General features: G+C 40.7%; 2 protein-coding genes and 2 non-coding genes across 4 annotated transcripts in view; 2 read left to right on the top strand and 2 right to left on the bottom strand.

The window, feature by feature from the left end:
* LOC113305433 (L-type lectin-domain containing receptor kinase IV.1-like) overlaps positions 1 to 14,236 on the top strand; it is a 19,029-nt gene extending 4,793 nt beyond the window's left edge. The window contains exons 4-6 of the mRNA XM_026554468.1: positions 11,973 to 12,717; positions 13,886 to 14,022; positions 14,168 to 14,236. Coding sequence (XP_026410253.1) covers positions 11,973 to 12,717; positions 13,886 to 14,022; positions 14,168 to 14,236 — 951 coding nt within the window. The remainder of the gene's footprint in view (positions 1 to 11,972; positions 12,718 to 13,885; positions 14,023 to 14,167) is intronic.
* A 68-nt stretch (positions 14,237 to 14,304) lies between these two features.
* On the top strand, positions 14,305 to 16,622 carry LOC113306614 (4,5-DOPA dioxygenase extradiol-like). The gene is made up of 3 exons (XM_026555538.1): positions 14,305 to 14,659; positions 15,458 to 15,828; positions 16,199 to 16,622. Exons 1-3 carry the CDS (start codon positions 14,435 to 14,437, stop codon positions 16,389 to 16,391), a joined length of 789 nt encoding a protein of 262 aa, XP_026411323.1. The 5' UTR covers positions 14,305 to 14,434; the 3' UTR covers positions 16,392 to 16,622.
* A 21-nt stretch (positions 16,623 to 16,643) lies between these two features.
* Positions 16,644 to 16,799, bottom strand: LOC113307390. Its single transcript, XR_003339161.1, has one exon. It is a non-coding gene; the product is annotated as a U4 spliceosomal RNA (small nuclear RNA).
* A 553-nt stretch (positions 16,800 to 17,352) lies between these two features.
* LOC113307381 lies at positions 17,353 to 17,551 on the bottom strand. Its single transcript, XR_003339156.1, has one exon. It is a non-coding gene; the product is annotated as a U2 spliceosomal RNA (small nuclear RNA).
* Between the last annotated feature and the right edge of the window lie 4,991 nt (positions 17,552 to 22,542).

The raw sequence follows: 22,542 nt of genomic DNA, 5'->3' as shown, positions 1-22,542 counted from the left end.
GGGGGGGGGGGGGGGGGGGGGGGGGGGGGGGGGGGGGGGGTCCAGGTCCGCAAGGATGGCGTCCTATCACAGATAGCCAGATACGTGCGGCTCCTCGTACTCGTTATGGGAATTTCCGTCCTTGGCATTTGAATTTTGAGGGCATGAATTTCCAATATGCCCTCGATGTTGTTGATGGAGATGACGAAGAGAGTTCCGATGCTGATCTTCAGGCGAAGAATGCTGCGGTTGCCAAGGTAAGATTTCCATATGCCTTGTCCTTTAGTTGAGGCAGTTTTAATTCTTTTCAAAGCCAGGGATTTTTATTCTTGTGCCTTGTCTTTTTAGGCGACGAAGAAGAGGAGGATAAATCCCAAGCAGTCCACCACCGCAACAATCGAGGAGGAGGAAGTTTATGAAGAAGTTAATAGTCCTGTGACTGAGCTTGGAGAGGATGAAGATATGTCTGATATGGAAGAACGTACTGATACATCCCCTCCAGGTCATGATGATGAAGAATTTGTTGAGGGGAATACTACCGCTGGTGACAGCGGTATTGGTGGTGAAATTGATCCCGCAGGTTGTCATGATGTTGGTGCCGAAGCTAATCCTGCGGGTTGCAGTGATGCTGGTGATGATAACACTGGCCTTGGTGATGAGGGTGTTGGTGGTGAAATTCCTGCTATGTCTCAGGAGTTTTCCTTTGGTCGGATTTATTCTGCGGAGGATAGTTTTGACATAAACGCTGGCCTGGGCCTGGCTTCTGAGTTCAACCTGCTTTCCCCAAACGATGATTGGGATGTGCTTGGTAACTCTAGCAAGGCGGATGGAAAGGGAAAGGGAGTCGTGGATGCTAGTGATGTTCCATAGGGGAGCGGTGCTAGAGACCTTCCATATTTGGATGCGGGATTAGCCTCAAACTCTTCGGGTGCTAAATTCACGTACATGGGTAAGGCCTCAGTTGGGTCTTATGGAGATGATTTTCCTCAGTTACTAATCCTTGAGGGTGATGATGCCATCTTAGCTTGGTTTAAAAAGAAGAACTTGATGTTCGTACCCAATCCAGCTCCTGTGGTGGAGGGTGAGAAGAAATCTGATGCCTATACTCGTAAGATGATGCAATTGTCTCCCGAGGACCAGGTTGTAGAAGCGTGGTATAAGAATCTTCGAGGCTTGGAGGCTGCTCTAGTAGTCGACGCTCCCTCGACTGTTGCTGATATGATGGCGTTGGCTGATGGGTATCAGTATGGATTTCCCCAACAACGGATGTTAGAGGTGAGTTCTCTTATCATTTTTCCTTGTATCAATTTTTAGCAATTTTTAGAGTCAGGGTGTTCTAATATTCTGACTCGCAGATGATGAGGAGTGAGCATTGCAATCACATGTTGTACCAGTTTTTTAAGGCCAAATCCCTTAAGTTGGAGGCTAAGCTTCGTCTTCGGGAAGAGGAGCTTACTGCGGCTGAGACTGTCATTGCTGATAGGGATAGGGAGATATGTGAGTTGAAGAGTATCCTCAAGGATAAGGTGAAACAAGGCAAGGAGGAGGAGAAGCTTCGCTTGGATCTTGCTGTGGCTCGTAGTGAGTTGGAGGAGGCCAAGAAGAATTCTTCGGCTGTTACAGGTTTGATTATCTGTTCTCTTCCTTGTTGTTGTCCTCTTCCTTGTTGTCGTCCTTTACTGTAATTAGTGTTCTGTCTGAGTCTCCCTCCCCCACCCTATATTCAGTGGGTGGAGTTCCTGAGTTAGTATGGCTTCGGAAAGAGTGGCAGCATCAGAAATCTCGCATCGCAGAGTTGGTAGAGAAGATAAAGAGCGAGGCTGATAAGTGGAATGCTCGTGCCGATGAACATAATGCTCTGGCAGAGGATTGGCGGGTCAGAAGAGTCCAAATGATTGATATGCAGAACAAATATAACAATGATCGTCTTTTGTTTAATGGAACGTTGTTGTGGACGCGTGATAATCTTCGTGAATCCCGAGAACAGGTCTCATCATTGGAAGCTAAAATCAATCTCTTGGAAGAAGAATTGCGTCAATCTCGTTCTTCTCAGTCTTCTGATGTTAAAGATTACATTCAGCGTCTTGCTAGGGAGAGAGATGATGCTAGGGCTGAGGTTGGTGCTCTTAGCAAAGCTTTAGCTGCGTCTAGGGATGATGTGGTACGCCAAGCTGAGTCTGAGAGAAATCTTGAAGTAAATGTGTATCGGCTCAACAAGGGTCTGGAGGGTTTAAACAATGAGGTCAACCATCTTCGTCACTTGGATTCAATGAAACAGGTAGAATTAGATGCGAGTCAGTACGCCCTTTCAACCCTTCAAGCGGATTATAGAAGTTGTCAGATGAGTATGATTTTCTTGATGAAGCCCGTGGTGCTGTTGTTAACGAATATGAAATAGCTTCGGCGAGAGTCGAAGGTATATGCTTATATTATCGAGTGTGATTCTGTAATTTCCTGGACCTAACCATCTGCATTTTTCTTTTCCTTGCAGAGCTCCAGGGACAGCTTCGCACTGCAAATGAAAAGTTTGCGGAGGCTCAATCTCAATTAGTGCATCAGGAAAGCCAGATTAATTATCACAAAGTTTTAGCTACAGCAAGGGACGAGACTTCCCAAGCCGCTTCGAAGGAAGTGAGTCGCCTTTCCTCGTTGTTGTCAAAGGCTGAGATGATGAATACTGTTATTGCGTACAAGGCTCGGTGTCAACTAGTGGAAGAGACTAACAAAATTCTGGATAGCATCGAGTATGATCTTAAGACCGATCATGGCCTTATCAAGAGCTATCCGTGCCGTGAGAAACCCCTGCCCCTACATCTGGTTCTTCAGGGCCTTCCTCGGGTGGGAGCGTACCTTCAAGGCAGAAGGGGAAGATTGCTAAACCTGCTGGTGGGGTTGAACCATCCAAGTAGATTTTTCTAGAAAGTTGATCTTTGGTATTTTCTTGTTTCCGCGTATCATTGCCAAGCCTGTAATCAACTTTTAATGAATTGATCATTGTTTTAACCTTTTTTTTTTTAAATTGTTATGGTTAATTTGGAATATAACTGAATGTAATCAGGGATAACGAAGTGTTTGAGTGCGAACCCGAAGATATGTGTATCTTCGTGAACGTCTTGAGACCTGTCACCCCGCTGGCTAATCCTGGGCCAGAGGATTCCCAGACGGTGGGGGTCGGGGCAGCGTTCTAGGATATGAGTTGTTTGGAATGTACGTTCAATCCGTCAACCCGCTGCCATAAGATTGGTTGGGTATCTCTTTCTGCTGGATGCCTTCCCCATGGTCCTACACTTATAGACGCTGATAGGGGAGTCCCGAGAGATTGTAGGTGACCACTTTCCCCAAGTAAAATAGATCAATTAACACCAGTGTTTACGTGGTTCGACAGCAGAGTGTCTACGTCCACGGGTGAAAGAGGGTTAAAGTGTCTATTCAGTTTGTTGAGTTACATTTAGAAGAATTACATTGATGGAACCTCTGAGGTAGTAAATAGTAAACAATAGGAGGATGAATTATTGACGCGGAGGATGTATTTAAAGGTGTAGGGTTCTCGTGAGGTGTTATATTTACACGCAGTCGTCTTGTTACTATGTTTCTCCATGTATTGTGACTATTTTTTTCCAAAATTTTGCTTGATTGATAGGTTGAGGTTGCTATTCCTCTCTCAGAGATAGAAACATGTCGATCGCAAGCGTCGTTTTCTTCTTCTGGCGCTCTTCACGCAGATGCAGGTCTGCGTTGCCCTCTACGGGTAGTATGGCTTGAGATATTTTGCATTCCATGGGTGTTTGAGGACAGATAATAAGACCCATTTCCTGCAACATCATGTATGATGAAGGGTCCCTCCAATGTTGGTGATAATTTGCCCCACTTCTTTTCTCGTTGGTATTGGGGAATGGTCCTCAGCACATACTTCCCTTCTACGAAATTTCTAAGATTAACCCTCTTATTATACTCCCTTGCTAGTTTCCTTTGATATTTTTCCATTTTTTGTAGTGTTGTCTCCCTCCTCTCTTCTAGATCATCCAACCTTTCCAACATCATGTCCGTTGTGAGGTTCTTCTCCCATGCTTCAGTCTTCGTAGTTGGCATGATTATTTATGTTGGGATAATAGCTTCGCCTCCATAGGTGAGTAAGAATGGGGATTCTCCCGTGGCTGATCTTCGAGTTGTCCTATAAGCCTACAAAACGTTGTGTAGTTGCTCACACCAACGCTTCTTGTATTCGTCCAACTTCTTTTTGAGGATGAGTGCGAGGGTTTTGTTTGTGGCTTCTGCCTGACCATTGCTTTGAGGGTAAATTGGTGTTGACTTGTTCTTTCGAATTTTGAAAGTATCGAAGAGTAAGTCGATGTTTTTTCCCTGGAATTGCTTGTCATTGTCAGATACAATCTCAGCTGGTATGCCAAACCTGCAAATGATGTTTTGAAAAATGAATGTGAAGACATCTGCGTCTCGGATCCTTGCCAGGGCTTTAGCCTCTACCCATTTGCTGAAATAGTCCGTGGCCACTATCAAAAATCTTCTCTTCCTTGATCCTTCGATTAGGGGACCCACGATGTCTATGCCCCATTTTGAGAATGGCCAAGGGCTGTCTACTGGGTTCAACATTGTTGCGGGTGCGTGGATTTTTTTGGCGAAACGCTGGAATTCTTCGCATCTTCGTGACATTCTTGCAGCGTCTCGTATCATTGTTGGCCAGTAATATCCTTGATTTTTCGCCTTATCTGCTAGGGATCTCATTCCGCTGTGATTTCCTGCGTCGTCGCGGTGTATGTCTTTCAAAATCAAATGTCCTTCGGATCTGGATAGGCAACGTAATAATGGTCCGAGAAAAGATTTTTTGTACAAAATTTCTTTTCTCATATCATATCTTTCTGCCTTTGACTGTATTTTTCTGGCTTGCTTTAGATCCGAGGGTAGTATTCTTTCTTTTAGGAAAAGATGAATCTCAGATTTCCAATCTTCTTCTTTGCTGAAGTCTTCATCTTGATATTAGGGGTGTCAACGGGTCCGGGTCCTCCCGGGTATCATTAGACCCGGACCCTACTTATAAAGGTCGGGTCCGGTTCCTAACGGTTCCGGGTCCGGTTCCTAAACTTGTGGACCCAGAACCGGACCCGTTTAAATATCCGGGTACCCGTCGGTTCCGGGTACCCATTGGGTCTAAAGAAAACTATTTAAAAAATCTCAAAAACTTAATATATTTATCTTTTTAGCTTGGATTTAAGTAATTTTTATAAAAAATTATTATTATTTCTTATGAATGTACTAAATAAAGATTAAATGTAAGAGAAAAAATTTAAATGAGTAAAATATCAAAGCTAAAACTAGAAAAAATACTTATAATTTTGCTAAAAACATGAATAAAAGAATGAATAAACGGGTACCCGATACCCGCGGGTACCCAATGGATATTACCCGTTTGGACCCGTTTAAATTCGGGTCCAATCGGGTAATTACCCGCCGGGTCCTAAGTAGCTAATGGGTCCAACTTTAGGACCCGGAACCGGACCCTAATATACCGGGTCCGGTTCCGGATAATGGGTACCCATTGACAGCCCTACTTGATATGCCTTAGCCATGATGTCGTCTTCTTGGAAATCATCCGCGATGAATTATCCCACGTCATCATCTGCAATATCTTCTTCTGCGTGGTTCCTCTGCTGTGCAGCGCAGATTTCTTGAATATCAATTGAAGGCTCGTAAATCCTGGTTACTTTGATTGATTTGACCTCCTCGTTTCTGAGCATCGATTATATGTAGGCCAGGGCATCCGCGTGCCTGAGTTCCTTCCTTGCCAGGTGTCGGAATTTGATGTTTGGGATTTGTGATGCCAGTGTTTGCACCAATTCCATGTATGCTGACAATGTTCTGTCGTAAACATTATATTGCAACCCTATTTGTCGGATGACCAGTTGTGAATCGCTTGTCAGACGCACGTCAGTTATGCCCATTTCTATTATCAACTGAAGGGCATGCACCACTGCTTCATATTCAACTATGTTGTTGGTATGTCCCTTGAATTCTAACCTGAAAGCATGTATGATCCTGTCTCCTGTTGGGGTGGTGATTACGATGCCTATCCCTTCCCCTTCTTTATTTTTAGACCCATCTACGAAGACTTCCCATTGCCTAGGATTTTTTGGTTCCAAGATGTCTATAGGGTCTTTACCTTCGTCCATTTTTGGTAGTCCTGCTGCCTTTCGTCCTTCGATGATGACTTCTTCGCAGTTATCCAATGGTAAGTCTGCTAGGAAATCTGCTAATACTTGTGACTTATGAGAGTGTTATAGCTCATGGATGATATTGAATTGATCTAGGTGAGTATTCCATTTTGCAATTCTGCCTACTTTTCCTGCGTTTTTAAGGACTGCTTCTAGCGGAGCTTTGCATGGGACGCGGACGTAGTGAGACAAAAAGTAAGTTCTGAGTTTCAGGGTTGCCCATACTAATGCCAAGATGAGCTGCTCGATCTTCGTGTAGTTCCTTTCTGCTACGTTCAGAGTCTTGCTGATGTAATAGATGGGCTGCTCTATCTTCGTGTTGGTTTTAACCAATATTGCGCTGACTGCATCTTCTGTTGCTGCTATGTATAGTGCCAACACTTCATCAGGGTCTGGATTTTGTAATATTGGGATCTCAGCCAGGTATTCTTTGATATTTCGAAAAGCTTCCTCGCAATCTGCCGTCCGTTCGAATTTGCTTCCCTTTTTGAGAATGTTAAAAAAGTGCTTACATCTATCCGAGGACCTGGATATGAACCTCCCCAGCAGCCAGCGAACCATTGAGTTTCTGAACCTCTTTTAAATTCTTTGGGGATGGCATTCTTACGATGGCTTCAATTTTAGCGGGATCGACTTCAATGCCCCTCCTCGTCACCAAATATCCGAGGAACTTTCCGGAAGTGACACCAAAAGTGCACTTCTCTGGGTTTACCTTCATGTTGTGCACTTTCATTGCTTGGAAAATATCTTTTAGGTCTTGGTGATGATCTTTGCGCAGCTTGCTTTTAACGAGCATATCATCCACATATACTTCCAGCGTACTTCCAATCCATGGTTTGAAAATTGCATCCACCATTCTTTGGTAGGTTGCGCCTGCGTTTCGCAGTCCAAAGGGCATTCTTACATGGCAATAGAGGCCGTGTGGTGTATAGAATGCTGTATGTTGCTGATCTTCTTCTGCTAGGAATAATTGATTGTATCCAGAGTATCCATCCATGAATGACATTTCTTCGTATCCTTCAACTGCCTCGACAAGTTGGTCAATACTTGGCAGTGGATATCTATCTTTAGGGCAAGCCTTATTGAGGTTGGTGAAGTCGATGCATATCCTTACTCCGCCATTTTTCTTCGGTACGATGACCATGTTAGAGATCCATGTTGGGTACTTGATTTCTTTGATGAATCCTGCGTCCAGTAGTTTGCGGAGTTCCACTTCAACTGCTCGATGGTATTGTGGAGCTACTTTGCGCACCTTCTGCCTAAAAGGGGGGGGTACCTGGTTTTATTCGAAGTTCGTGATGAACTAACTTTGGGTCAATTCCCGGCATCTCCCCCAATTTCCAAGAAAAGATGTCCGCGTATTCCTTTAGAAGTTTGATTAGCGCGGCTTCTCTTTCTTCATCCATCAAGGTGCCTATTCTGATAATCTTCGGGTTTCCCTCAGTACCTATGTTGACTTCTTTAGCTGCTTCGACAGGTGTAAACGTGGGTTTTGGTTCCCCCAAGAGAGGAACATTCTTTGATTGCTATTTGGTGGGCTCTCCGTCTTCTTTTGTCGCGGAGGTGCTTGCTTCTGCGCTGCCAGTGGTGCTTACGTTCAGAAGGCTTTTTCCGCAGATTTCTTCCAGATATGTATCTATGGTTATCTCCTTATTTTTGGCTCTTCGGGACTGGTGTTTTTCTTCCCGCTCATTATTGATCTGATTATGTAAGGTCTGACATTCACGCGCAGTTACTTGGTCTCCTTTAATTTCCATGGCTCCCTGGGGTGTTGGGAATCTGAGATATTGATGGTAGGTTGCCGCTACTCCCTTGAGCTTGTGAACCCATCTTCTTCCGATGATGGCGTTGTAAGGTGAAGGTGCATCTACGACGTTGAATCGAGTGTCCACTTTCATGGACCCTGCGTCTACTTGTAAGACAATGTCCCCTAGGGGCTTTGTAGCTTCGCCGTTGAATCCGTATATGGTGTAGTATGATGACAGCAGTTGCTCGTCGTTGAGTTCCATATGTTTAAACGTGTCATAGAACAGGACGTTGATTGAGCTTCCTCCATCGATGAGAATTTTCTTAACATTGCACCCTGCTATTGGGAATGTGATGACTAGAGGATCATTATGGTCTTCCATGTCTTCTTCCACATCGTCTGCATAAAAAGTCATGGGCGCGTCCATCCATTTTTCGTGCTTGTTTACCTCTTTCCCATCGATCTTATAAAGCTCACAATAATCTTCGAATTGTTTTCTCAATATCTTTCCAATCTGGGCGGTTAGGGATGGTCCTTGAATCTCTGAACATGAAATCGTGTTGAGGGTGCGGTTTCCTTCTGGTAATTGAACCTTCTTGCCTCTCTTGGTTCTATCTTCGTTATCAATCTTCTGTATATATTGCTTCAGGTCTCCTGCGTCGATTAGTTTTTGAATCATTATCTTGAGATTTTTGCACTTTTCTGTTTGGTGACCGTTAAAACAGTGGTATTCGCAGTATTCCTTGGATTTTTCTGATCTAGGAGGTTGCTTTCCCTTGGACCATGGACAATCGAAGTTCTCCCTCCCTTTGATCTCTCTCAGGATGCGCGAATAACTGGTATTCAGCTTGGTATAGATTTGATCTTCAAATTTTCGATCACCTCTTCGTCTATCATCCCTTCGTTCTTTCCTTTCTTCGTTGGGACGTTCTTCTGTGATTCTTCTTTTGGACCCGCTGGCTTGATCCATGGAATTTGTGCGTGTGGGACGTTGAGTATGAGCTCTGGGATTTTCACGCTGAATTTCTTCTAACCTTGCATGTTTTTCTATGATTATCCGGAGATCTCCATCGGTGGTAGGGATGGTTCCGTGGATCTCGACAAATAAAGGACTCATCATGTCCATCCCCCATTTGTAGAAGTTGATACTAACCACGGGATCTAAATTTCCAATAGCTTGGCAAATCTTGTGCCATCTATTAGTATATTCTCTGATGGTCTCTTTGTATTTCATCTCCAGCGAGAATAGTTTGTCCATGCCGGTATTGACAACCTTGTTGTACATGTATGTTGCTAGAAATTTTTCTGTGAGTTGGTCGTAGGAGTCGATGGAGTTTGATGGAAAGTTATCAAACCATGACAACGCGGACCCTTTTAAACTTGATGGGAAGTATCTGCAAAGTATGGAGTCTTCGTTATCCCAACGGGCCATCATTCGATTATAATATCGAAGATGAGCCGCAGGATCAGTTGATCCGTCATAGCAATCGAAAGCAGGAACTGTACACTTCTGCGGTATGGAAGCCCTGGCCAAGTGTGGTGTCAGCGGGGTAGTGTTTGCTTCCTTCATCACTTGCTCTAGCCTTCCGCCTCCCTGCCTAGTCTTTAGCTCCTTGATTTCTGCCAGCATCTCAGCGCGCAGACTTTCCATTGCGATCTGGTGTTCCTCATGAATGGTAGATTTTGCTCGTGGGAAGGTGGTACCGTCGTAGTAGTCCGATTTCTCGGGATTGTAATCAGGATCTGATCTTTGGCTGCTCCTTGCTCCTCTTCGATTCAATGGAAGTGGGTTGTTTGCGATCACCACTCTTCTATCTTGATTAGGTGCTACAGCCTTGGAGTTGGCTTCGTCGCGTTGGTTTTCTACCTCTGCGCTATGAATGATTCTTTCCTTTAGTGTTTGGTTCTCTTGTGCTAATATCGCCACATCATCTGCGTATGCCTTCTGTTTCTTCCTTAATTCTGTCAGCTCGGCCATCATCTGAGCGGAATGATTTGACCCTTGATTTGGTGTTCCTTCCCGCAATTGCTCATCAGTGGCTATGGTTTGTTCCTCATCCACGATCTGTATTACTGGTTCTGGTGGGTCTAATTGTGCACCTTGGGACCTCGACGGTTATTGTGAGGGTTGGCCTGCTATTAGAAGCGGTTGCTTGGCTGGAAAGGGTACGTTCTGTTCGTTGGTTAAGGGAATCCCATAGAGGGGTTGTTGTATTCCTGACTATGCCACGACTTCCTGATGTTCCTGTAGTTGAGCATTGGTTACTCTGGGAGCTCCAACTTTGGATCCGCCAGCTCTTGAAGCTCCTGCTTTGGCTGCCGTGGCATTTACTGCGTTTGCTGCGATGATGTTGGCATTGATGGGGGCCATGCTTTATGCATTATCCTGCGCCCTATCCGCTGCCTTTAGCTTTTCACCTCTCTGCTTACTCCTAGTTACCACTGGGGTTGTCCTTGGCATCTCTTTTGAAGGAGCTTTAGCCTTCCCGACATCTTTGCTTCTCTCCATCTTTTAATATTTTCCTGAAAGAGAGAGAAAAAATCACGAAGACAATGGGCCCCACGTGATATCTATTAGCGTTTTGAGTCCTCAAAGGTGTAAAATCTTGAAAATACTTAAGGCGTCCATCTGTGTAGATGACCGTAGATCTGTTCGAAGTTTTGATTTTCAAAGACCTAAAAACTTAGACAATGCATGAAGAATCAGATCTACTTAGATAAACGCGGATCTGTTCATAATTTTGATTTTCAAAGACGTGAGAATTATAAAATGCATGAAGAATCAGATCTACTTAGATAAACGCGGATCTGTTCATAATTTTGATTTTCAAAGATGTGAAAACTTAGAAAATGCATGAAGAATCAGATCTACTTAGATAAACGCGGATCTGTTCATAATTTTGATTTTCAAAGACGTGAAAACTTAGAAAATGCATGAAGAATCAGATCTACTTAGATAAACGCGGATCTGTTAAAAATTTTGGTTTTTGAAATCATGAACGGAAAAAACCGTAGTGTTCCATACATCGTTATTTTCAGAAAACGAAGCCTGAAACAAGTCACAGGAGAAGATAAATCTTTTACCGGGATGAAGATCCCTGTTTCTAGCGCCAGATTATGAACACAAATATCTGGTGTCATCTGAGTATTCACAAATAATGCGCGCAGACTCATGACAATACAGTAAATAAGCTGCGCCTGAGGGGAATGGATAGGTTGTGTCGAATCCTTGACTTAGAGTTCTAATACTCTTCCTCGTCTCATCAACTACAATCATTTTTCTTGGCTCATACAATAAGATAAATAGTGGATGAAATATAAAATGTACGAACATGATATACCATAAGTATCGAATTGAACATATAAAGTGTAAATGCATGAATATAGATGAAACGATTAACTTATATGATTCGTCACTCATATCTCTGTCTACGGGTTTGGGTTTTTCATTATATGTATGAAGGTTACAGAAATAGTCGAATGACTTTGAGACCAATATAAGCCTGCGTAGCAGGAGGAACTTCACTTACACTTTCTCTATCTCTTTGTCTCTCTCCTATTCTCCTCTAAATGTTTTTCGGCCTCTCTCTTCACTTGGGAGAGAGGGGTATTATAGGGAGATTACGTGGGGTCTACTTCTGAAGCCCGTTATAACCTTATCCTCTTGTGTTTTGTGCCACTCACGCAGAAATCTTCATGGTCTCGGCTGTATCTGCGTGTTCTGTCTGGATACGCAGTATTATCTACGCTTCCAATACAGGCTGACTGACACGTATGTTGTTTGAGGGTATTTAATGCGGGTAGTTGAGATGTATGTCCGCGGTAGACAGCTGTCCTCTGCCCCTGTCTTGTCTGTGTCAGTCTGACTATCCCCAGCCGTAGATCTTAGATCTTTCTAGGGATAGGATAAAGTGACTCTTGCCTGTCCACGGGTGACATCATATCTTGATGCCCTTAGCCGCATGTCCTCCACGTGTGTCTTTGTGGGCACGTGGCGGAAGATGAAATGTGTACCTACAAAGAAAGTCTCCCACGATTCATCTCGTGGAATGCAGCAATTTATTGCAGAAATTGTCAGCATAGGCAAGCTTCGCCACCGAAACTTAGTGCAACTCTATGGCTATTGCAGGCGGAAGGGAGAGCTACTTTTGGTGTATGAGTTCCTGTCCTGTGGAAGCTTAGAGAAATTCATATTCCCTTCTCGTTCGGGTGCAGCATCTTCGTCTCCAAAAGTTATACTTAATTGGACTCAAAGATTTGAAGTCATCAAAGGTTTAGCTGCAAGACTAGTTTATCTACATGAAGAATGGGAAAAGGTTGTGATTCACATAGATGTGAAGGCAAGCAATGTTTTGTTAGATGTCGAAATGAACCCAAGATTGGGTGATTTTGGTCTTGCAATGTTATTTGATCATGAAACAGGTGATTCTCTTACTTCTAGGATTGTTGGCACACCGGGTTATATCGCACCAGAAATGACTAGAAGCGGATTTGCATCAACCAGCACTGACTCATACTCGTTCGGGGTTTTCTTTCTTGAAGTTGTTTGTGGGAAGAGACCATTAGAGATAAAAACAGACTTTGCAGGTGAGCATTTGGTTTATCTGGTAGATTGGGTTCTGTCTTGTTGGAGGAAAGGCACAATTCTTGTAACTATTGATCCAAATGTAAAAAGTGATTATGTAGCAGAAGAAATGGAATTGGCTTTGAAACTTGGGTTGCTGTGTACTCATACTAATTCTGAGTTTAGACTAGGGCTGTCAATGGGTACCCATTATCCGGTTCCGGACCCGGTATATTAGGGTCTGGTTCCGGGTCCTAAAGTTGGACCCATTAGCTACTTAGGACCCGGCGGGTAATTACCCGATTGGACCCGAATTTAAACGGGTCCAAACGGGTAATATCCATTGGGTACCCGCGGGTATCGGGTACCCGTTTATTCATTCTTTTATTCATGTTTTTAGCAAAATTATAAGTATTTTTTCTAGTTTTAGCTTTGATATTTTACTCATTTAAATTTTTTATCTTACATTTAATCTTTATTTAGTACATTCATAAGAAATAATAATAATTTTTTATAAAAATTACTTAAATCCAAGCTAAAAAGAGAAATATATTAAGTTTTTGAGATTTTTTAAATAGTTTTCTTTAGACCCAATGGGTACCCGGAACCGACGGGTACCCGGGTATTTAAACGGGTCCGGTTCTGGGTCCACAAGTTTAGGAACCGGACCCGGAATCGTTAGGAACCGGACCCGACCTTTATAAGTAGGGTCCGGGTCTAGTGATACCCGGGAGGACCCGGACCCGTTGACACCCCTAGTTTAGACCAACAATGAGACAAGTCATGCAGTATCTGAATTAGGGCTGTCAATGGGTACCCATTAGGGTCCGGTTCCGGGTCCTAAAATTGGACCCATTAGCTACTTAGGACCCGGCGGGTAATTACCCGATTGGACCCGAATTTAAACGGGTCCAAACGGGTAATATCCATTGGGTACCCGCGGGTATCGGGTACCCGTTTATTCATGTTTTTAGCAAAATTATAAGTATTTTTTCTAGTTTTAGCTTTGATATTTTACTCATTTAAATTTTTTCTCTTACATTTAATCTTTATTTAGTACATTCATAAGAAATAATAATAATTTTTTATAAAAATTACTTAAATCCAAGCTAAAAAGATAAATATATTAAGTTTTTGAGATTTTTTAAATAGTTTTCTTTAGACCCAATGGGTACCCGGAACCGACGGGTACCCGGATATTTAAACGGGTCCGGTTCTGGGTCCACAAGTTTAGGAACCGGACCCGAACCCGGAACCGTTAGGAACCGGACCCGACCTTTATAAGTAGGGTCCGGGTCTAATGATACCCGGGAGGAACCGGACCCGTTGACACCCCTAATCTCAATGAAGATACTGCTCTGCTTGAAACAGATTTATGGGCTCTTGAGACAAGCGATACAATTAATCAAGCATTCACGCGTCCTGGAGACTTGTATCCTTATGGTATAGACAGTACAACCACTGCACTATCTTCTGCAACCGACGTGTCAGGCTGTCAGCGATGTCCAGTAACCGAATGATTTGTAAAGCATTACAATGCAGTACTTTATTCTTGTTCTGTAATGCTACTACAGACTGAACACAAGTTCTTCTGGTGGAGGTTTTTATACAGAACCTGTAACATTTTTATTTTTTTTGCTCTTCTCATGTCAGGAGCTAATATATAATAATCCTTACAAATTGAGGGCTTCTCAATTAAGAAATGAAATATCAGAGGTGTAATTCTAAATAAAAGAAACTTTTCTGTTTTCAGCAAGAAAAACGTGGCCGTGGCCCGTGGGTTATTTTTTACAGTATTTTTTATGTCGACTGTCCTCTCCCTCATAAAAGGTAGAGTTGGTAGAGAGTAGCAGCAGAAGTCAAAACAAGAATTAAGAGGAGCCTCTCGTTTTTTCATTTGTGTATCAGCCAGAGAAGAAGATGGATACGTATTTCATATCACATGGATCTCCAATGCTAGCAATAGAAGAAGATATGCCAGCAAGATCTTTCTTAAAATCATGGCAACAGAGAATTCATCAACATAAACCAAGCTCTATTCTGGTGATTTCAGCTCATTGGGAAACTGCAGATCCAACTGTTAATGTTGTTGATCATAACTCTACTATTTATGATTTTTATGGGTTTCCTAAGCCTCTTTATCAGGTACTATTCTTCCGTTTAAAATTTTTGATTTTTTTTTTTTTTTTGTTGTCTTCTGTTCTGCTTGGTTTTAGCTTTAGTTGTTTATTGTTAAACCCAGTCTGTATCCTAATTTCCATCCGATTAATGATAAATAAAAATTCACAAACACCCTTTTCTAGGAAACTAGTTCTTTTTTAACAATTTTTTGTTTCATATCTGAATTTTGGAATGTGGGATGGAATTCAAGCACTGAAATTTGAGTCAGAATTTTTGTTGTTGATTCAGAGACGAGTCCGATTAGGTAGTTGTTGAAAAACAACGAACTGTCTTAAAGTCTGACTGACCAGTGACCATTAACCAACTTTCAGAAAAGGAAAAGGAGACAGCATTATCTAGTGAATGCCGTAATCATTCTAGATTTTTTTAATGTGTACACCTACAAAATATCACTGTCAAAGTTATTCTAGAAGGTTGATAAGATGGCAGCAGCAGTTACGTAAGTCAATCTCTTGTTTGTTTAACTTATCTCTTGCAATAGGTGTACATTGGTCGGCGTCCCACCGATGGCCCGTGAAAAGGGTCGTTCGATAATTTTTCCTTGTTCAATATCTGTCATAGTAGTGCTGGCCAGGTGTTTTGGTGCAATCTGTACATCTTGGCTCCAAGGATTGGGTCATTTATAGATAGTGAAAATGCTAGATGTTTCAAATTTTGTGATTAAATTCTTAACAGATGGCTGCTCCCCATTTGCTCAATGGCACAAGATCATAATTGATCTCTTGACACTCAGTTGATTCTGATTTGTTCAACTCTTTTCAGCTCAAATACCATGCACCAGGTGCCCCGAGATTAGCTAAGCGGGTAAAGGAACTGCTAACCAGTTCTGGCTTTCAACGAGTCAAAGAAGATAAAACTCGTGGGCTCGATCACGGTTCTTGGATCCCACTCCATCTCATGTATCCTGAGGCTGATATCCCAGTGTGTCAACTTTCGGTTCAGACACAATTAGATGGAACTCATCACTACAACATGGGAAAGGCACTAGCCCCTCTTAGAGATGAAGGGGTCCTTATAATTGGGTCTGGAAGTGCAACCCATAACTTAAGTGCCCTCGGAAGAGAGAATACTCCTGTTCCATCATGGGCAGAAGATTTCGATACATGGCTAAAAGAATGTCTTCTCGCTGGCAGGTAATATCACATTTACTTGCTTTTATAAATACTTGATTTTGTTAAATTCCTGGACCTGTTGCATCATTTACACGAGAAAAAACAAAACCGTTTTCCCGTGAAAATGCGTCGCTTCTGTAAAGATTTAGTCTTGATTTTTGCTGATGATTTAGTTCTTACCAAAACTTGGTGTAAAATGAAGAACCAACAGCACAAAAGAACCGAGCAATACTTAGCCAATCATTTTTACCAATTTTGATTTTAAAAGGCTCCTCTGATCCAAGTAGTTCAATGACCGGAAGAACACAACTAAGATTTGGAACCCCTACCATGAACAGGTGTTATATAAGAATAGGCTTTTCATTGCATTATTTTATCCTTAATCTTACAGACACGAAGACATAAATCATTATGAAGAGAAGGCGCCTAGGGCCAAAATGGTGCATCCATGGCCTGAACATTTCTACCCACTGCACGTCGCTCTCGGGGCAGCTGGGGAAGAAGCAAACGCTGAACTCGTCCATCACAGTTGGCGGGAAGGAGCCCTTTCGTATGCTTCTTATCGTTTTAAAACGGCGCCATGATGTTAACTGTGCCTACGAGATTTCTCTCTTTTCTGGTACCTATTTTCAAGAACTTGTGTAATTGCTATGCTTGATTTTGTGACTGAGTGATTAATATGTGTAACTTCATTGGTATGATCTTACTTCACAGTTCACCTACAAACTACAATAATACTTATTTGAACAGAAGTATTTGACAATGTAAAAGTTAATTACAATATCAGAGTACCCAATTGTTTTAGTCCATCAAAATATTGGTTTTAAGTTTTGTAAGGCTTTACCCTTGATTAGAGGGAGCCCTTCCAGAAATTCTCGACGGCCCAAGGAGACCTAAGGCCGAGGAGGGGGTTTGGAAATAGTTTTCAACCAGCAATTGACGCGCCTCGGTTAATACCTCATTAGCTGCGTCATTGCCCCAAGCGCAAAGATGCCTACAAATGGAAGCATCAACAGCTTTTTATAGCATCTTCATTCACATCCCTTACTCTGGTTGAGCGTTGTGGGACTAATTATTTGTTACAATTGTGACGTTTAACTGCATATATCGTTCTTTTTTAGTTAAAGGCGCCATCAAATCAGTATTTGAGTTTACAAAAACCTCGAATAGGAAAGGCGAAAGAGTAGTTCGCTCTGTGCTCTGACAAGAGACAGGATTAGCCAGCACTTGGTCACGCATGATACATTAGTTAGTGTAGAGCCGACCATGATAATTTGATACCCCGGAGCAAAAAATCCAAGACGATATCCTGTAGTTTGATATAATAAACCTACTGCATAAGCAATTAAGCATCTTCCTTAATTTTTTGCACAGGAATATAGCTACAATAAAACTGCAGGCCATACAAAGTTCCAAAACTGTAGGCTGTAAAATTCGCATTTATTTATCTTTTTTATCATTTGAATGAGCTAGAACCTTTTTTTCCTTCAGAGGATGTTTTCTTGGTTGTTCAGATCGTATTGCAACTGGATGAACTATTGCAGACAAGTTTGCGCCAGGACTTTGCAGTAGTGCAACACAGAGGCGACGCGTGAGAACCCTAGCAATCTGTAGTGATGGGAACTCCCCGTGAAAAAAATGATGGGAACTCCCCCCGTGAAAAAAATTAATTTAATATCGCATATCAGATTTCAAACTGATAAAAAACAGATACTAAGTTTGATCTTAGCCAAAAGGCCGATCTTCAAGTCTCACAATCCCGCTTTTGTAGCTCACAATATTGACGATGTCTTACACCTTAACCAGTGTGGGACAAAAGCTATCACAAATATCCCGTCAGATCTCCTCCGCTTGCATATCTATTAGTACTGCTATTTCTCCTCCTTAGTTTAGCAAACAAAAATTACTGGCTCCGACCCTTAGGCATTTTGGTTTTGGATTCAGCCCATTATGTTCTGATTGCGACCATGATCCCAGTTATCTTATTGGTATATAACTTGTCACTAAACTCTAGTTTGGATTGCCAATTGTTATGATTCTCCAAGGCTCCACTTACCACTCTATCCACTATATTTTTCGATTACGATGGAAATCTTGTACTTCAAACTAAAACAAGAAAGAAAGAGTACGACGAGCTGTTATAGTAGGGAGACTTCACTACAAAATAAGTAGCTTTTAGGGACAGGCTGTTTACTCAAAACCGTCCCCAAAGAGGATTATTTGGGACGTTCATGGAGTACTTGTCCCTATTAGTGATCAAATTTTTAAATTAAGACAATAATATGACCGTCCCTAAAAAAAATGACGACCAAATAGTATTAGTGACGGTGGAACAGGGGACGGTCAGAAAAACGTCGCTAATATCTTCTTGGGACGGATTTGGGCCTCTTGGGACGCTTTTGAAACAAGAAGCCTTTTGTTTTGTAGTGCTTGTTCAAAAGGTGGATGCAAAATATGGGAGATACCAAGATAGTTCCGTTTCGAACAATACCAACTGGCAGAAAGATGAAGAATAATGTCAGATTATGACATGAGCAAGTTTGGGAGGAAGGATCGAGTTGCTTCATGACTGAATTTTCATAAATAATTTTTTCAATGAACTGAAAACGCGTTAAAAATTGGCAATTACTTCATTCTGGTGGCCCGTATGAATGAAATCTGAATAAGAGTTCCCAAAAAGAAAAACATACATAAGAGGACTGTTGTAAGAGCTGCAACTATTTTGATGCAATATTTGAATCCCAGAAACCGAGCCTACAAGATCCCTCCTGCTACTCTCTTGTTATGTGTATTTTTGTATTCTTTCATGGAGTCTGCGATCCAAAGTGTTTCCATGTGAGATTTTAGTGCAGCATTTTATGATTTGGTGCTCTAAAAACTTCATCAGTTGTCCTGTTACACCCATTTCTTTCCAAGTTCTAATACTTTGTTTTCTTCGTTTTCCTCTAAGTGCTGCGCATTTATGTTTGGGCTGTCAATTTTTTTATATGGAAGCTGCCAATTTCAACCAGTAAAACTCATTCAATTGTATACACCAGCCGAACATACCCACACCGGGGTTGAGACTCCATTACGCACACAGCATAACAAAAAACTGGAATACAAAATGCTTAGATTTCATACTTGAAAGTGCAGACAAGTTTGAAACTTTTCAGCATGATGACTAGACTAAACTGCCTCTAATGACCCACAACATAAGCAAGAACCGAATGTTTTTTGTTAGTTTTGGTGGGGGTGCGCCAGGCCTTTGCAGTAGTGCAACACAAAAGCGATGCCTGAGAACCCCAGCAGCAAGCTACTGTGATGGGAACTCCCCCATGAAAAAAGTTAATTTAATATCCTGACAAACAGAACTGAGTATGGACCGAAGCTTAGATTTCCTCCCTTCCGGTGCAAAAACGATTATCTATAATCTATTGATCTACAACAACAAGTGTGTGCGTGTGTGTGTTTTAGATTTCAGCTGATTTCTTTGATAAGAAACTGCAAGTTTTTGCCGGAAAGAATTACTAAATTGCATACTTATGATGTTTACCATTTGGTCCATTTTTATTTTCAAGTGAACATTTTGAAAATAAGAGTTTTTAGAATTTTTACAATTAACATCACTTTTTGGTTTCTTATTCATATTTAGAAACAAAGAAGTTTGATTTAATATCGTGTAAGAACGTCAACAAATGAACAAATAGTACATATATGTATACCTCAACTAAAAAATCGGGTTTTTAGTGAGATTCGGTTTTTAATTTGTTGAGTTATAAAAAAAATTAAAATTAACTTCGCTGTTTCAGTAGATTCATCACTTGATACCTATTACATTAAGAATTATGAAATCCCAGAAAACAAGACTGCGTGGTTGTAGGATCGAGCAAGAGAGAGGAGAGCACAAACGGAAGCAAAAAAACGATTACATTGATAATCAGTTTGGTGTACATAAACTCATGGATTAAGAGTCTACTTATAGTCTCACAAACTTGACGATCGCTCAAAGTACTTTCCTAATAAAATCAAACTCTAAATAAAGCACACTTCTAGAAACACAAAGAAACTCTAAACATAGTAAAACTCTAAAAAAAGCAACCGACACAACTTGCTCTTCTAGTTAACTCCAATTTCCAAATATCGCACAGTGTGTCAACAACATATGTTGATCCTACTTGACTGCGTCAACTGCAGCAGTTGATCTACTTGGACTGGATCAACATCATATATTGATCCAAGAACCAAATCCATATCTTGGTTTAACTTCCAACATCCTAAACCAAGATATCATTCAACAAGAATTTCGTAACCCTCTTCTTCCATTGATAAACGTTTGCACGTCCTTGTCTTTTATCATTTACCATTCCTCTTATTTCATTGATAAACGTTTAACACGTTCTTGTCTTTTATCAAATCAGAATTCCGTCATCACTATCAAACTCAATTCACAAACCATAGCACAAGCTGCAACTTGGCTAACAAACCAATCTTCTCCATTTTCTTAACAACAATCATCAAACACTCACTGCTATCATATCATAGCAACAATCACAAACTTCTTTCACATTCTTCATCGCAGCGGAACAAAAACATTTTAGCAAGCTAGAAACACCTCATTGTGCTCTATACAACTTGATAATCAAACACAAAACAAAATTCTTTAACTCATCACTGAGCATTTTAGCTCACCTTCAACTTTCTTCACTGAGCATTGTAGCTCAAACTCAACACCTTTTAGCCACTTCACTCACAGGATTTCCACTCAACTCTTCAAATTCCACATTGGTCAAACGTGTAAGATTAGTTTAAGGCGATACCTTTGGATTAGCAGGGTTGTCAAATTGTTGAAGGATGTACGAATTAGGTGTCTTCTTGAAAATCCAGTTAACGGGATGCTCAATAATTTAAGATTTACAATCTGGTGTATACATGTACATATATAAACTGTTAGGATGCTTAATAAACCGTTTAGGTGGGATTGCTAGGACATTATAACATTCAAATATAACTTAATTTAGGTACCTAAATTAATATGGTACATGTACATATATGTATAACTCAATAGGATGCATATTAGGTACAAAATAGGTACCTAATATGGTACCTAAATTAATATATATGTACGTATATCGAGTAAATTAATACGAGTCTTTTGAAATATGAGTAAAAATTAAGTTATACATGTACATATATGTATAACTCAACTAAAAAAACCGGATGATTAGATCGAGTCTTTTGAAAAAAAAAAATTAAATTAGGTACCATAACTCTTAATACGTTATCTGAATTTAATTTTGTGCTCACCTTGAGTATGCACCTAATATTTTAGTCTCATTCTTTTTAATTTGATTTCGAAGAAATAAAACGAAAGATGAGGTTGTTAACACAAGAGATCGTAGAATCATTCATTAATTACTTAACCAATCATATACACATATATTCGTAGAATCATTCATTAATTACTTAACCAATCATATACACATATATTCGTCTGTTCATATAATACCAATCGATAAGAGCAATCTAATGGGATTGGCAAACAAACAAATTTACGTATTTTACACCCACAATGGGATGGGAAAACAATTAAAATGGATGGAAAATACTCAAATACGAGGATTAGTCCATCGAGACTGATTAGTCCGAAAAAATCTTCTAAAAAGAGAGGTTCTGCCTGGCTTAGAATCGTAAAAAGAAGATATTTGCTTAAATAATTAAACACGATCTAAAAAAGAAAATGACCACGTATCCACCGCTCTAAAATCGTTTAACCATGAGAAGCAACCTTTTGTCATGCATTGCGTAACCATCTTTCCTCTTCTGTGGTTTTTTTGTTCATTTGATATGGAGACCGACGATTTTATGCTTTTATGCTATAGTATTTGTGATATGTTCATTTGAATCTGATTCCTTTTCAGACACGCATCCCATATCCCATGTCCTTTGGGTTATGGGGAGCCTCCTTACAGATAGCTTTTCTTTATTTTTCCTTCAAGCTCAAATCTTTCTTTCAGACGAGTGATCCTTTTTTTTTTTTTTTATTCATTTTAATCTTGAGATTTATTGTTTTTCACTCGTCCAATTTTGTTTCTCTGCTGATCTTGACCTTTTTTCCTCTTTATTTTTCTTTATCTTCTTGATCATCAAATGTATTTCCACTGCAATCTTTTGGTTGTTTTCTTTCTTGATCTTCACCAACGGAAACTCGATTTATCTCCAAAGTGCCACTTAATCAGTTGACCGATATTGTTATTCTTGAGATAAAGAAAGAAAACTATCTAACTTGAAAGTCTTTAATTATTTTTATCCTCAACAAATATCGTATTGCATATTACATTACTGGTGATAAGGAATGTCCGGAATAATCTACTTCTCGACACAATATCAACAATAATTTTAAATCCAGTTTATCTCCTTTGGAAAAATGAAGATCCAACAACGTCTTCTCAACTCAACTATGTCAGATTCAGTCATTCCATATTTTGAATGTGTTGCTGCTTCTCATGGTTTGTGGAATAACATTGAAGCAAGGTTTTCACAAGTTCTGCAACTCACACTATTCTGCTTCCTACAAATTCTTCATATCGAGGGAAACTGAAATCTTTCTCTCCTAGGATGATATCCTTCGGAATTCTATTCAGTTCTTAATCCTTAGCCCATATCCTTTCGGTGCTGTCATTTCGAGATTTTTGAGTCCATTTAATGTCAAATTCAATCGAGGAAAGCAGTATTTTGGATACGAAACCCCAGAAA

This window comes from Papaver somniferum, chromosome 8 (genome assembly GCF_003573695.1).
Source record: "Papaver somniferum cultivar HN1 chromosome 8, ASM357369v1, whole genome shotgun sequence".
Taxonomy (NCBI): Eukaryota; Viridiplantae; Streptophyta; class Magnoliopsida; order Ranunculales; family Papaveraceae; genus Papaver; species Papaver somniferum.
This window is presented reverse-complemented; position numbering and strand designations above follow the sequence as displayed.

Coding starts and splice junctions, on each gene's coding strand:
- LOC113306614 (XM_026555538.1), top strand. CDS start 14,435: ATGGATACGTATTTCATATCACATGGATCTCCAATGCTAGCAATAGAA. Junction 14,660..15,457: donor TTCCTAAGCCTCTTTATCAG/GTACTATTCTTC, acceptor AACTCTTTTCAG/CTCAAATACCATGCACCAGG. Junction 15,829..16,198: donor GAATGTCTTCTCGCTGGCAG/GTAATATCACAT, acceptor TTAATCTTACAG/ACACGAAGACATAAATCATT.